Source organism: Trachurus japonicus, chromosome 6, assembly GCF_045865225.1.
Source record: "Trachurus japonicus isolate A0001 chromosome 6, Traja_1.0".
Taxonomy (NCBI): domain Eukaryota; kingdom Metazoa; phylum Chordata; class Actinopteri; order Carangiformes; family Carangidae; genus Trachurus; species Trachurus japonicus.
Window position 1 is genome coordinate 6,303,108 of NC_140912.1, and position 14,681 is coordinate 6,317,788.

A 14,681-nucleotide genomic window follows, 5' to 3' on the forward strand; every position below is an offset into this window, starting at 1 on the left:
AAAGACATACGGTATGTTCAGCGTAATCCAATCAGAGGAGATTTCATTTAGCGGAGAAAGAAAATGAACAGAAGAGAGTGAAACTAGACCGGATGTGTGTCAACGTGTCATCTCCACCTAATGTGGGGATATGGAAGAATGTTGCTCATCCTTCCAGTAGCATCCACAGACTTAAAGGGGACATATTATGGAAATATCACTTTTTGAAGACTCTTTAACATATATCTGGGTGTTTGTCTTGCCTTCCGGCCCCCAAAATGTGAGAATTGACAAAAAAAATCTGTAATTTTCAGGCTCCCGAGTTTGAAATCCATGTAGTTTTACGAGCTGTTCCCTTGGTTGTCTGGCAATGATGTAACTACTGTAGTTTTCGAATTTGCATAAGACCACCCCTTCTACTGGGGTGGGGCGGGGCAAGCAGTGGTTCATTTGCATTTAAAGGGACAGGCACTGAAACCAGCCGTTCTGAACAGGGCTGTTTAGAGAGGATGAAAAGAGCTGTGATGTTTGATCCTTGGGGTATTTTTGACTGAAGCATTTCACAGACATGTCTTTAAGACACCTGGGAACTATTTTAATTGGTGGAAAAGGGGCAGAATATGTCTCCTTTAAAGCATTAGTGCCAAGATGAAGCTGTTCTGGTGACACCTACAGTAATGTCTTCATTTGTCACCTGTGTGAAGGTCTGGGTCTTTGTGTCACCTGACAGACAATTCCAGCCAATGGAGAGACAGCTCTTTCATCTCTCTATATTGGCAGATGGCTAAATGCAGAAAAATAGCACGAAGAGTGAAAGACACTGACATAATGAAGTGGCAGTTCACTTTGAGCTGGCTGGGGTCACTGCTCAGGTAATTATTGTCTTGATAATAAGTGAAGTGAATAGTGGTCTCATATTTTTGCATTTTATTTCACTGTTAGTGATTGTTATGATAAAGACATGTCCTGTGTTTGCGACTCACCATCACCTTTACACTGTTTCACAACCTTCGCTCAGAGGGAAGCAACATGAAGGGGAAAATGACCACAGGAAGTTGGTTTGATGATTCCTGAGACAGTAAATAAGAGCTGGCACACACACTCGCTCCACAAGAGCAGAGGGACTGTTCAAAAATGCCTCAAATTGGTTATATAACAATAAAAAAATGAGAGGCCTTTATAGGACACTGTGAACCTGATGGAGCCCCAGTGCGGATGCACTCTCTTTTGAAGGGCTGTTTGAATAACTGCCTGCTGAGGCCACACGCAGCCAACGGCCGTGATGAGGCAAAATTGTGCATTTTAAAAGCTGCCTCTCTGCTCTTGCATTATTGATTGTTTATGGTATTTTTAGCAGGCAGGCCTGTGACGCGCCTCTTCCCACAAAGTTATATAAGCTTGTTACGAATAATACAACGTTTCAGAAGGCATCACGTTTTAAAGGCTTCAGCGGAAACTCGGGGGACTGGCAGATCTTATGCGAACATTTGACATGCCTGCTGAGCGCTCATTGTCTCTGTGTTCACCAAGTAATTCAATTATTTACCACAATGGGAGCAGTTAGGAACTGGGAGGAGGACATGGCTGGAAGCAAATGGCTTGAAAATGTTTTTCTACATGGCCACCCAAGAAACTGACAAAATAATTAGCAGGACTTAATCAGGGACTTTTGTAAACTCTAATGGTCCAGGCTGTTAAACCACCTCTCATCTTGTGATTACGTTTGCGATTACAAGGGTCTGCTGAGGGGAAGTTGTTGTTCTCTCGCTTTCCATCTCTTTCTTTCTTCTGAAAAACCGCGGGAGGTGTGAAACACCAGCATGAGCTCACGCTGCACGTGGCCCGCTAGCTTCCTCGCTGCTGGATTTCTGTGTGGGTTTCGCCACAATATGCCAATCTGCATGTGTTTTAAATTAGCATTTATGTAGTTGGTGTTTTTGTCCATCCATGTGTGTACATGTGCGTGTGTGTGTGTCTCAGTCTATCATTTTACAATTCCCCAGCAGCGGGTCGTCACCTCTACACCCTCCCTGTGAGGCTGAAGCTACTGAGAAACTCTTCCTGATACAAAGTAGCCCCAGTTCCATGAACACAAAGAACTTCCTTTCACCTTTCCTCTTGTGCGTCTTTCAGTATATTGTTATTGTCTTCATCACTTCTTTCAGATTCATTGGAAAACAATGTCTTGTGAATGCTCCTTATCAGGGCCGTAGCCAGGATTTTTGAAATACCGAGGTCATAGTTGTGGTGCGCGGGGGGGTGGCGTCAGAAATTTTGGGCAATTTTATATTAAAAGGCTTCAATCTGGTGCACTTTGACAGATAAAAACTACACACATCATATTAGATTAATGCCATTTTTATGATATTATCATCACTAGTGATCATCCAGATAAGACCCAACTTCACTGAATTCTGATGAGAACACACCATCTATTACAAACAGGAGACTAGCTCCTCACACTCATAGCAGCCACAGAGTAGCAAAAATATTATATTATAAAGTTTAATTCCAGCTCGAAAAAAAAAAGAGTCTGAAATGCAATGTGATGGTCCTGGTTGTTAACATAAAGATTAACAGGTTTCTAGGGTGAAGTGTGCACTCTTTTTTTACCATAGCTATAGCCTACTATCTTTGGGTGACTTCCTTCTGGAGCGTCAGCTGTGTTCCTCACTTTGAAACAGGCCCAGGAAGTTTGTTTGCTTTTCCTTATAGTTACCACAAACATACATCTGACTGCTCCTTGTTGCAGCAAATTTTGGTTGTTGGTTTGTGTAGTATTTCAGATTTCTATGCATATTTTTTATGAGTAAAATATTGGTGTCAAACTTCATTTCGGTTGTATGGTCTTCTTTGAATGGGAAAATATGAAGAGGTCTAGGTGAAATCAAAATGAGCCAAAAACAGTTGTATTTGGATGGAGTGAATATTATGACACCGGCTATTAGTGAAATATAGCCTAATTAGTTTTCCAAAGGTCAAATTCCACCTGGACATACGTATCTCTGATAATAAAACAGCTGCAAAATTGCTCAGGTTAATTTTTTTTAGCATCTACTTTTACACAGTTAGCCTACACATTACTTATTAATTTGCCTGATATCCCATGATTCAAAGGTAGATTTTACTCTAATGTGATTTTTGTTAGTATTCTTACTAGGCAGAGATGAAAAATTTACATTTTCTACTGTAGCCTACTCCAGACATGTCTGTAGTAATCTTACAGGTCTTAGCTTTCTTTAAATAAATAAAAAAGACTGAAATAAAACTAATGGTTGCCTAAACTTTACACCGTATGCTCTTTGTTAAATCTGTCCAAAAATTTTTAGAAAAAATTTCACAGTCTTTGTTTGTGAAATATTTGTGCTCGTGCACCACATGCTCACATCTTGTGCATCTCCTGGGGGCTAAGCCCCCCCTGTCCTTAAAACTTAGTGACGCCCCTGTCTGTAAACATAAAATGTATCATGTCACTGTGCTTTTCACATAATGTTGATGGAAGAATGGACAGTGCAGTAGATGCCCCCTCAGTATAGTATCTGCAGGAAAGAGGTCTCTCTCCCCCACTTACTGTAGCTCAACTAGTGCATAGTGCAGGACACAGACAGTAAACGGTGCTGGATTGACCCTATTAAACAGCTGTTTTCTCCGCATACATGAGGTTCCGTCCCGAAATAACACAGCGCTTCAAGTGCAAGTATGTACGAAACCTTTACAGTGTAACAACTGGTTGGAAAGAGCAGTTTATCTAGAGCCAACCGACTCACTCAGTAGCCTTCTCCTCCATGCACGCAGGCTCCGCGACGCGCTGTATCACTCGCTTTTTCCGAATGAATCGCCTTTTTTCCTGCGACCAGTAAACAAACACCAGCGTACGTGAGGGCGTCAATAATCAAGAGCATTATAGGCCTACCGGAATTGTTTGGACAAGAGAGGAGTCACTCAGTCACCTTCCATCTGTCCTCCCTAATACTTTGCACTTTTTTTTTTTTTCATTCATTAGGCCGAAAAAAATACCGAGGTCATGACCTCGGTGTCCTCAATGGTAGCTACGGCCTTGCTCCTTATTTGATTCTTTCTCTGGGACTATCCACTGTTCTTTTGTCATTGATGTTCAGATTAATTTTATAACCAAATTCTGGTAACAAAAGCCTTCATGCTTTCTGTTGTCCTCATTAGAAATATGGCTCTGTTAAAGGGATAGTTCAGTTTTTCAGAAGTGTGGTTGTACTGTATGAGGTACAAATGTCAAGCAGGAACACTGGAGTTGGTTAGATCCAGATAAACTGCTTTTTTCTTAACCAGTTGATGCACTGTAAAAATATGTATTATGTAGGAAGAGAAAATACACTGTTAGTTAGGGTCCATTCACAACTGTTAATCTCTGTCCAGCACTATGAGTTGGTATGAGAGCAGAGATCTGTCTATAGGGGTCATTTATAACTTATACAACCCCACTTCAAAAAAACTGAACTATCCCTTTAAGCTGAGGACGTGTGAAACCTGTTGTCTTGACTAAATGAGTTTGTGAGAAGTCGAACGAAAGTAGGACAAAATGAGAGGAAGTGTGAAAAGGATGAAAAGCCAGATTCTAAAACTAGAATATTACTGAAACTAAAATAGACGTTTTAACTTAACCACAAAACGCTCTTCTTTAGTCACAGACTCAGCTCCAGATTCTGGCCTCCACCTCCACTACAGTCTCCCTCCATGCACTAGGACTTACTTTCACTCTCACTATGACTCTAGACCCAAACCCTGTCTGCTATCCACTGCGTCCCACCTGACTCAACTGTAGGTCAGACGCCTCATCCAAATCTCCCCATCTCCACTGTGGGCGGACGGGTTTTTTCAGCCTTTCTCGTCCAAGTAGGAAGAAATCATTTCTGAGAAGAACCAGCTCTATCTGCCAGGTTCTTTTTTTTTCCACATTTCCTTTGTATAAAAACAGGCGTGTTATGGATTCCACAGGTGGCCTCGGTTCGCTCCCATGGCCCTCGGTCAGATCAGGGCAGGGCTTCGCTTTCGCTATTCTTGTGGCGTACATGTGCGTGTGTATGAGCTCTTTGAGCGAGCACATTTTTTGAAAGTGAGGACATGTTGGCCGATCTTCACTTCACTTCTTCAAAAGGCTGAGGGCTGAGACGTGGTTTTAGGGTTTAAGTTTAGAATTAGGTTATATTAGAGTTAGACTAATAACTGTGATGGTCATGGTCAGAGTTTGTGGCTTGAGACGGTTTTAACAAACACAAACGGACACAATACATGGAATGGACTACACCTAATTAGATGAATAGTTACACTACGTTTTTCTGTAGGTTAACTTCGTCCGAATGTGCACAGCTCAAGTAGTTCAGGTCGTTGTTAGCCATTTTCCATCTAAACGTCTGTTCACTGCTCTACTGGAACTGAACCCGACCCGTTTCCCTTTTCTGTCATCCTGACCTCAACTGGACAATGCATTGGTGTGTATGCATGTGTCAAAGCTATAAGAACATTTCTCATTGGTTAAACAGCAACCACACAGATAAGCAAAACATCACTATCAGTATTTTAGTATTTGGTTTCACATTATGTACTGTTACAAAGTGGGAACTTGCAGTATGACTTTTTTGCATTGTAATTTTGGATCACGTGTACACTGTCTTGTAACTTGTCTACTTTTTCCAAGCAGCTAACTAAACTATACATTTCTCCCTGGGGAAATTTTGCAGCAGTAGTAAAAAGCTATTTTCTTGGTCATGTATGAAAATACAGTCATTTTGGGAGGGGGTTTTAAGAGCCATGGGTGAAATTTTTGGATATAATATTCCTAATGATCCTCGGTATATACTGTATATCTAGGACTGATACCAGATGATGTAATAGGTAAAGAAGACATATACCTGTTCAAGATCACTCGCAGCTAAGAAAGCCATTACAAGAAGTTGGCTGAGAACTGACCCACCTGGACTGAGCCACTGGCTGGACATTGTAGAAGAAATTTGATCAATGGAACAAATGACCTACAGTCTTCCAATCAAAACAGAGCTAAGATGGACAAAATGGTATCTTTATGTGACAAAGTAGTGTTTATCCCCCTTGTGTTTTCGTATTTCTGTATCTGTTTTTATTGATTGGAGAAAAAAAAGAAAGAAGCTATTTTTCTGCTGCGTTCAATATCTCTATATTAGTTTTCGATATATATCTTTAAGTGATTTAAGTGAAAACTGATGACTTCTGCATCCTCTCATGATGGTAGTGGTCAATAACCCCACAGATTACTGTAATCTGGGGACAGTTAACTCAGTTTATGATAGGAGGTTTCTTCTATTGCTGTTTCTTCATCTTTAAAGACAGGAGAGAACTTCCATGACATGACACCAGAAGCTGGACAGAGGTTATCAGAGCTGCTCCTTCCCCCTGCCCGCGCAGGACTACTGTAGGTTTCTGATCACACTGTTGCTGAAAAGGGTATTTATGTGTTTGACGTGTATGTGACTGAAGGAGAAACAGAGTGAAAGAGACAGAGACAAACAGACAGACCCAGGATCTGGTTTCTGGCCGCTGTACTGTATATTCCAGTGGAGGTTGCACATTCCTGAGACAAGACCACATGACTGCAGGGATGGGGGTGTGGGAGAGCGGGAGAGCGGGAGTAACCATTGTTGGGCTAAACTAACCCAGCGATCAGATGGGGGGGCGGAGCCAAGAGGAGTGACAGACTATCTATGTGTAGCATTTCCTCCCTCAGACAGAAAGACCCTGCAGCCACAAGCAGAGAGCTGCAGAGAGCTGGAGCTGATTCAATTCTGCACATGGCCATCAGAGCCGGAGAGATAAACCAGAGCTGCTGAATATTAATGACACACCGGGGGGGGGGGTATCTAGGTCGGCCGAGGTGTCCTGAAGGTGGCCTTCACCGACTCTGAGTCCAGCGAGAGGCTGAATGGACGGGGGTTATGTCACGCCGCCGCTTGGCTCGACAGGAAACAGGAAGTCGCAGAGGAAGAGACCCCTATCAAAGGAGCCTCAGACAGAGGGAGGGGGGGGGGCGGGGGGAGACGGACAACAGACTCCCCCCAGACAAGCTCCAAAGCATGTACACATACAAACACAGAATCTCCCCCTCGCAGCTGACGCACTTCAGAACAAAAACATTTGGCTCCGATATGCTTTCTAGAGCTGGGTGTGGAATTCACCCCACCCCCACATCCACATCCACCCCACCCCCCCACACCCACCACACACAGACCCTCTGACCAGTATTATCAAAAACAATGTGAGAAAAAAGCCTGAAACGGCCCCCGATGTTTAGCATCTTCTGGATGTTTTTTTTCACAGAGGGGGCTACCAGATACAGTATCCACCTTTTTCCGAACTTTTTTTTTTTTTTCCAATGAAAATCTGTAAAACGCATGAATCATCACAGCAGCTTTTAACCATGGATATCACACAAATGGACATCTGTGTTAAAAGGCAGCGTTAATAGATCCATGCGTTTACAGCAACTATGACAACGACTGAAAACCATGGAAACGTAAACGTACAATTCCACCGGAAACGCAAAACTGGCTTCCGCTTTTGACCATAGATGACGTTCGGAAACTTGTGGATAGGTCAGCACATTAAAAGATCAGAAAAAAAGTCTGTGTGTTCAGGATTCAGGTGTGAAGGTGGTGCGTGCGTGCGTGCGTGCGTGCGTGCGTGTGTGTGTGTGTGTGTGTGTGTGGAAAGGTCACCTCGGCAAGTTTGTAGGGAACGATGAGCCTCTCTCCGACGGTCACGGTTTTCCTGGTCGTCAGGGCTTCAAGCAGCATCTCCTCTTTCACCTGGAGAAAAAAAAATGATAGAAGGTCACGTTCAAGAAGGATCAGGATCAGGGTCAGTGTTTACTACAGTGGGACCAGCAGCAGGATGTGCAGCACACCTTCATTCAAATGCAGGAAGATATGAAGTGTTGTACAGTAGCCTACATGCTGAAGTCACACAGGGCTCAAGGATGCTCCGTGAGCAGAAGATGTTATTACAGTGGATTAATACTCACTTCCATAAAGCTGGGGCACTTACAAGACAGAGGAAATATTACAAAGTTCCTAATGTTAACATTGAATCCTATACTTTCCTGCCTAATAAATGCCCATGTCCTTCTAACCCCATGTCCAGCTACAGTCTCCATTTATAGTTTCCAAACCCGAGTTGACATGACACTAATTTAGTCGTCAGAAGCTGCACAGCACACTACACAGGGCTGAGTAGCCGTCCACATGACCAGTAAAGTAATCCTTCAAACCAGTGAAGAATCACTGGAGCTTTCCTTCCTTCACCTTCATGTCTGTTCTGTTGAACAACAGTGAATAAATCAAACAGAAAAGCTTTGTTATTATAATTGAATTCAGGTTGAGTTTGGTGAAGACTACATTTTACAGTCAGGAACTTTCACTGGACTGATACAACTTGGGAAGCACCTGTTCATTCAGTGAGGTTTCCATGTCTCTTTTGATCATAAAGCAGCTCTAGGTTCTATATTAATACTGTGAAAGGAAAGGATCAAAGCCTCAGGAGGTGCAGGGCCTCCTCTCCTCTGATTGGCTCAGAGATCTGTTGTTAGAGGGGCTCCAGAGAGAAGCACACAACTACACCGAGATGATTCTTGGTTCTTAAAACCACAAATATATCTTCTATGGAACAACACTTCAGATAAGTCACAGGAGATGTGTATAAATGTGGGATCTGTAATAGCTGAGGTTCATTTTGTTGAGTGATTTTGTTGCAAATGTATTTATGTGCTTATGGCTGAGCTCTTTTTAAGAACTTTAAATGGTAATTTTGAATTTGCACTGTAAGTCCTCTTAATTGTGTATACTGTACATATATGTATACTATATATATATTCTTTTTTTCCTTCTTACTTTTAATTGGTTGTCCAATGTTTCAGGTTTTTTTTTTTTTTTTACTATTTTGGGTTTTATTTTATTTTATTTTGATTTTTAAAAAATTGTATGTTTTATGCTGTTCTTTTTCCCCTGTTTCCAGTTCTTACTGTTAAATGTTTTGTCTTTATGTAAAGTACACTGAGTTGTTCCTTGGTATGAAATGTGCTACTGTATATAAATTAAGATGCCATGCCATAAGAGACTTGTATTGTTTTATGGATTAACAGTATAATGTACAGTAGATACTAATCATATGATAATAACACTACTGTAAGTTTATGCAGTTTCTAAATTGACTTTTCATAAAAATCCACAATATAATGATAAAATGATTTAAATGATGACAGAACATTTAATCCATATCACTCCTCCCTAACTGACCCTTCATTCCACTAAGCTGAAGCTGGTAATATCCCCACTGCCTCAGACTAACATAGCTGGCCAAGATTAGCAGCTCTGAACACACACACACACACACACACACACACACACACACACACACACACACAGTGTACAATGCTATGTGGCCTTGCATGCGAGTTTGTACAGACTCTAAACTTGGCCCCAGACAAACCATTGATGACAGGGCCACAGTGGGAGAAGCAGATGTCACTGCACACATCTCCTCCATCTACAGGGATTATGGGAGCGAGCCAAACAGCTGCTGCCGTGACCACGTGTGTCTGCCAGTGTGTGTGTACATGTGAGGGCATGTCTTTGTGTCTTTGTGTGACTGCCTGATGTCTTCACATATAAAAGGCCAGGGTGTTAATGTCAGAGTTAATACCATTATGGGCCTATTTTTGTCACTTGTCTACTTTGTTGAGGCCTTGACATCAACACAGAGGGTGAGGGGGGGCGGGGGCTGCGTATGTATGTGTATTTATATGCGTGTGTAGTGAGTCGGTTGGTGTGTGTGTGGGGGGGGGGGTGATGGTGGTGGTGGCGGCAGCATAATCAGACTTCATTTCACACTGCCTGATAATCCCTCCACTAAGAGCAAAGCCTATTCTGCAGCCTGGTGATTGGTCTTTAGCCGGTACATTTTCATGTATTAGTCGCCTGGTAACAGACTCACTGCTCTGTCTATGATCACAGCGCTAATACCATAATACACACACACACATTTTAACACGGGTTTGGGGTCAGTGATTCTGCTCAGAAATTAACTTTTTTTTTTCCATCCTGCGACACGGAGACAGAGAGTCAGATTGGATGTCGGCAAATCCTTTTTCACTATTCCTGCACATTAGCACAGTTCCATCCCAACACAGCTGCAGACGGCCTCGGCCATCTTTATGTTTAAACACTATCCACTGATCAGGTAGAACAACCTGAGCTCTGACAGGTGAAGTGAATAACACTTCATCATGGCTCCTGTTAGTGGGTGGGATAAGTGAACATGTTGTCCTCAAAGTTGAGGTGTTAGAAGCAGGAAAAATGGCCAGTGTAACTTGTATTTCAAGATACCTGTGTTTGATGGATGGGATGTTGTGATGGAGTGTCGTTGGGAAGAGATGTCTATCTGAATTCCTCTTTAGAAAATCTTGCTTAGCCACTATCTATCTACTGATATCTGCTCCTCTACCTGTTATTTTTACTGTTACTATTATTAATATCAACCCTAACCCTACCTTACCTTTTATGTAATTATATCTATTTTACTTTACTTTTACTTATTCTGTTTTTATAGTTTATCGTTTTGCATTAACCACATTTACCTCCTTATCTTAAACTATATGTATGTATGTATGTATGTATGTATATGTGCATGAAAGTAGGTTTATGCATGTGTGTGTATGTTTATGTATGATAAATGTGTGTTTTATTACCTATTTTTAAAGCAGATATCAGTGGAATGTTTTTGTTAATATAAGTCCTAAATAGTCCTATTTTCCGTCAGCAATCACTTACATGAAGTATTTCAGCCTAAACACGAGTCTCTCCGTCACTCTGCTCTGCTGTAACCCGAGGAGAAAATTTTCCTTGTGGGATACAAGTGTTATCCAATGAGGGGAGAGAACGGCATGAAGGGCTGTGTGTGCAGCCAAGGGATGCGCGTGAATGTGGTGACGTAGCACGAGGACCAATTGATGCCTGACAAGGGCGGGGGCTGCTAACTCATGGTGCGTTCAAGGAAACTCGTACTTTGTGTTTTTCCTTCCTGTGAAGTCATACCAGTTCGATCTGGTACGAGTTCACGGGTCGGAAGTTACGAGTGGCCGTTATAGGGAACTTTCACAGACAACAGGACGGTAAAAACACGAGCTACGGGTTACCTGGAACGCTACCAAGTCGTAGTTGTGACTTGAAGCTGTAACTTACGGTTTCAAAAGCCTGCCTTGAACACAGCATTAGTCGAAACGGCCGTGCCGCTGTTATCTGCTTTAATTTTACTTATTATTTAATAAACTAATTTGTTTATTTACATTTTCCTATTTTAATTCTCCCCCATTTTCTTTCAGTTTTTTAATTTAATGTTTTTTTTACACAATTATTACTACTACTTTATTTTGTTATTTATATCGCTATACAGCCTGTCACTCATTTATTATATGAATCCATATGTCAGGATATGTTCTGTAATTTTTTTTAAAGGGCAGCGTAAAGGATGTGATCCAGTTCTCCAAGGACGACTGGGTCTCTCTGATCTTGTGGGCTGTTCCCGGTCTGCAGTGGTCAGGGTCTATCAACAGTTGGACCAAGGAAGGAACAGTGGTGAAGCGGCCACAGGCTCACTGATACACGTGGGGAGAGAAGGCTGGCCCGTGTGCTCCCATCCAATTGTTACACAGACATCACTTTAGCACTTTAATGATGATACATATTTAAATTTCAGGGTATATAATATATTTTGGCAGCTTTATCTGTGTCTTTATTCTTCAGTGTTGTTTATCTATGTTATTTATTGATGTTTTCTTTATCTTTTTGCCTTGACTTATTCTTTTAATAATTTTTTTAAAAATTCTTTTTAACTCAGTCTGACTCCTGGGGGACGTACTAAACTTCTTGAAACTTGAATCTTGAAGTCAGCATCACCACACTACTTGTCAGGTTCAAACACCAGCTGGTTTTAATATTCAATAATGCACAAAGCAAGAATTGTTTTGTTTTTTTTGGTTTGTGTCACTGCCCTTTTTGCTGTGTGTCCTTTGATAATAAATAAATAAATAAATAAATAAATGCACAAATCAGAACTTTTACTCCTAAATAAAACCAGAAGAAACTGGCCTCATCTGTATTTATAGCATTTATGCCACAGGTAATGAAGGAAAAGGCTGCTCTGTTTCTAACCTGGGAGTGTTCACATCGTCATGGCTGTGCTACTGTTTCTCACTCTTTACTACATCGCAAACAAAATCAAAAACAAAAACCCTCCGACAGGCCTTTATTAAAGGTCTCAGCCCGCATCTGGTTCTGATGGATGAGCTGAACGCTCGGTGTTGACTGGTCTGAGGCTCACAACTGTGTTCTTCAGCATTAAAACAAATTCAGTGCTTTAGTGGGATTTGTGCTGCTCTCTCTCTGGACCCGGGTCCCGTCTGCGCAGGAATGTTTCTGGTTTAGGTCAAATCACTCAACTCGGCGGCTCGGAGGATGAAGTCTGTCAGCCGTCCGTCAGCCCCTGTGAGCTCTACTTCCTCTTCCAGTTCCACCTCCACAGGAAGCAGGAGGTCCTGGCCGCTTCGGTTCCTATTCATGCATCAATCCACACTCGTGCCGATGGCTTCTCCTTGAGAGGAGCTTGGCGTTAGTTTGCCACGGTGGTCGTGAGAGAGAGCGGTTCCCCTTCTCTCATCCTGTCTGAAGCGTTTTACGTGTTAAAGTGAAGTCGCCTACACTCCGACTCCAGCTTTTGGGTTTTTTTGGGGTTTTTTTCTCATGCAAAGCAAAGACCTCCTCCCTGCAGCCGAGCGTGTGCACTTTGGCTGAGCTTTCTCCCTCCGAGCTGTTCCAGCATCGCATGACTCACACAAAACTGCATTTAACTAACCTCAACAACCTGGGGCCTCATTTATCAAAGAGCGTGTAAAAGTCCTCTTAAATTTTCAGTACGACGGAAAGGCAAAATGTGCGTACGACCAAAAAATATACACTCTTTTCAGATCTATCAAACTCCGCGTACACACGGCTGCACGGTATTTCCCTTGATAGATCACACCGGACCTGAGAAAAGCGTGGATGAGAACACGCCTCATACCCAGCCCCCTAAACGGTCCCACACAACCATATGTGGTCAATGCAAATCAGTTACGTGCATATTAAGTAGCCATGTGCACTCTGGAAACGTGTGGAATGACGTCAGTGGAAGACGGTGAAGACAACAGACGGACGGAGAGCGGAGAAAGAAGCGGAATTTCTCTGAAAGCGAGATACACGGTAACACGGCAATATCAGTCAGAAACATCATCTTGCATTGAAAGGCTTCAATAAATACAAAAAACTCCCAAATCTAAATGAAACAGAACAGAAAGAAGAAGAATCATAGGCTATTTATTCTGCCCCTTATTTTAGATTATGTCATAATAATTTAAAGCAGGGTTTCCACTGCCAGTCAGTACTTTGCACCCCTTTCCACTAACCCCCAACTTCCGTTCACTGGAAGACTTTGATTTTCATTTGTGCATAGCTATATATTAAAAAAAAAAAAAAAAAAAAACATTGAAGTCCACCAGTCTGTGACTTTTCCTAAAATGATGTTGGGCAGCACCCAGTTTTTTTAAATACAATAAATATTATTCACACAAAAAATATCGATCATGTTTTCTCATTTGCTTTGATTTGCTCCGACATTATTGTGCTTGCTGCTTGCTTGTGTGTGTCCAGTCTGGCTACTTAACACAGGCACGTCGCAGAAATTATTTTCCAGACTGGACAGACTGGTTGTGGAAGAGGTGTAGCCTACATGCAAGGGAAAATATCAATATGATATCAAAAGAAAACGAAATTCGTTTTATAAAGCCAGTATTTAGGAGCAAACTAGTGTAAATGCACAGGGGAAAAATCAGAGTCGCTGTGCTTTTCATGTAAAGTGCCGACGTCAACACGTGTGCGGTGGTGGTGGTGGTGGGGGGGGGTGGTGGGGGGGGTCATCATCACCACCACTACTTCAAACACTGTCCGCGCTCCTCTCTCCCTCGCATACTGCAGTTCTCTGACTCAGCAGCGGCGTCGCCAATTCCTCTTGTTCTTCAAAAAGCGTGTAAATGCCGGTACGCCATGGTCGGACTGGTCGTAAATTTTTGCTCTTACTCCCGACAGGTTTTGGTTTGATAGATCCCAAATTAGGCGGAGAAAAGTGCGTACGCACAAAATGGGGGAAAGAGCGTGTAAAAAAGCGTGTATCCACAATGATAAATGAGGCCCCTGCTGTGTTTCAGCCACTCTCATTTATGCAATGAGCCTATAAACAGGCTCATACATCATCTATAAGACATGTGTGTCTGGTCTTCATCTGGAACTCAGGCATCCAACACAAGAATTCAAAAGTAAAAGTAATTAAAAGCCACAAACACAAACTTTTAGCAAGTTAAAGCAGAAGTAAGGTGAATGTTTGTGTTAATATAAGTCTTAAATAGTTATATCTTCCGACAGCAATCACTTCTATAGAGTGTTTGGTCTGAAACACGGGTCTGTCAGTCACTCTGCTCTGAGCCGAGGAGAAAACTTTCCTTGTATCCTACAACCTTTATCCAATGAGGAGAGAGAACGGCATAAAGGGGCAGTCCTCTCTGTGTGTGCAGCCAAGGGATGCGCGTGAATGTGGTGACGTAGGGACGAGGGCGG

At 42.2% G+C, this 14,681-nt stretch overlaps 1 protein-coding gene across 10 annotated transcripts in view; it reads right to left on the reverse strand.

The window, feature by feature from the left end:
• LOC146985495 (unconventional myosin-IXAa-like) overlaps window positions 1-14,681 on the reverse strand; it is a 194,301-nt gene that overhangs the window by 60,660 nt on the left and 118,960 nt on the right. For all 10 annotated transcript variants that reach the window (XM_085778498.1, XM_085778497.1, XM_085778496.1 and 7 more), the window contains exon 9: window positions 7,701-7,790. In XM_085778498.1, the coding sequence (XP_085634624.1) occupies window positions 7,701-7,790 (90 nt within the window). The remainder of the gene's footprint in view (window positions 1-7,700; window positions 7,791-14,681) is intronic.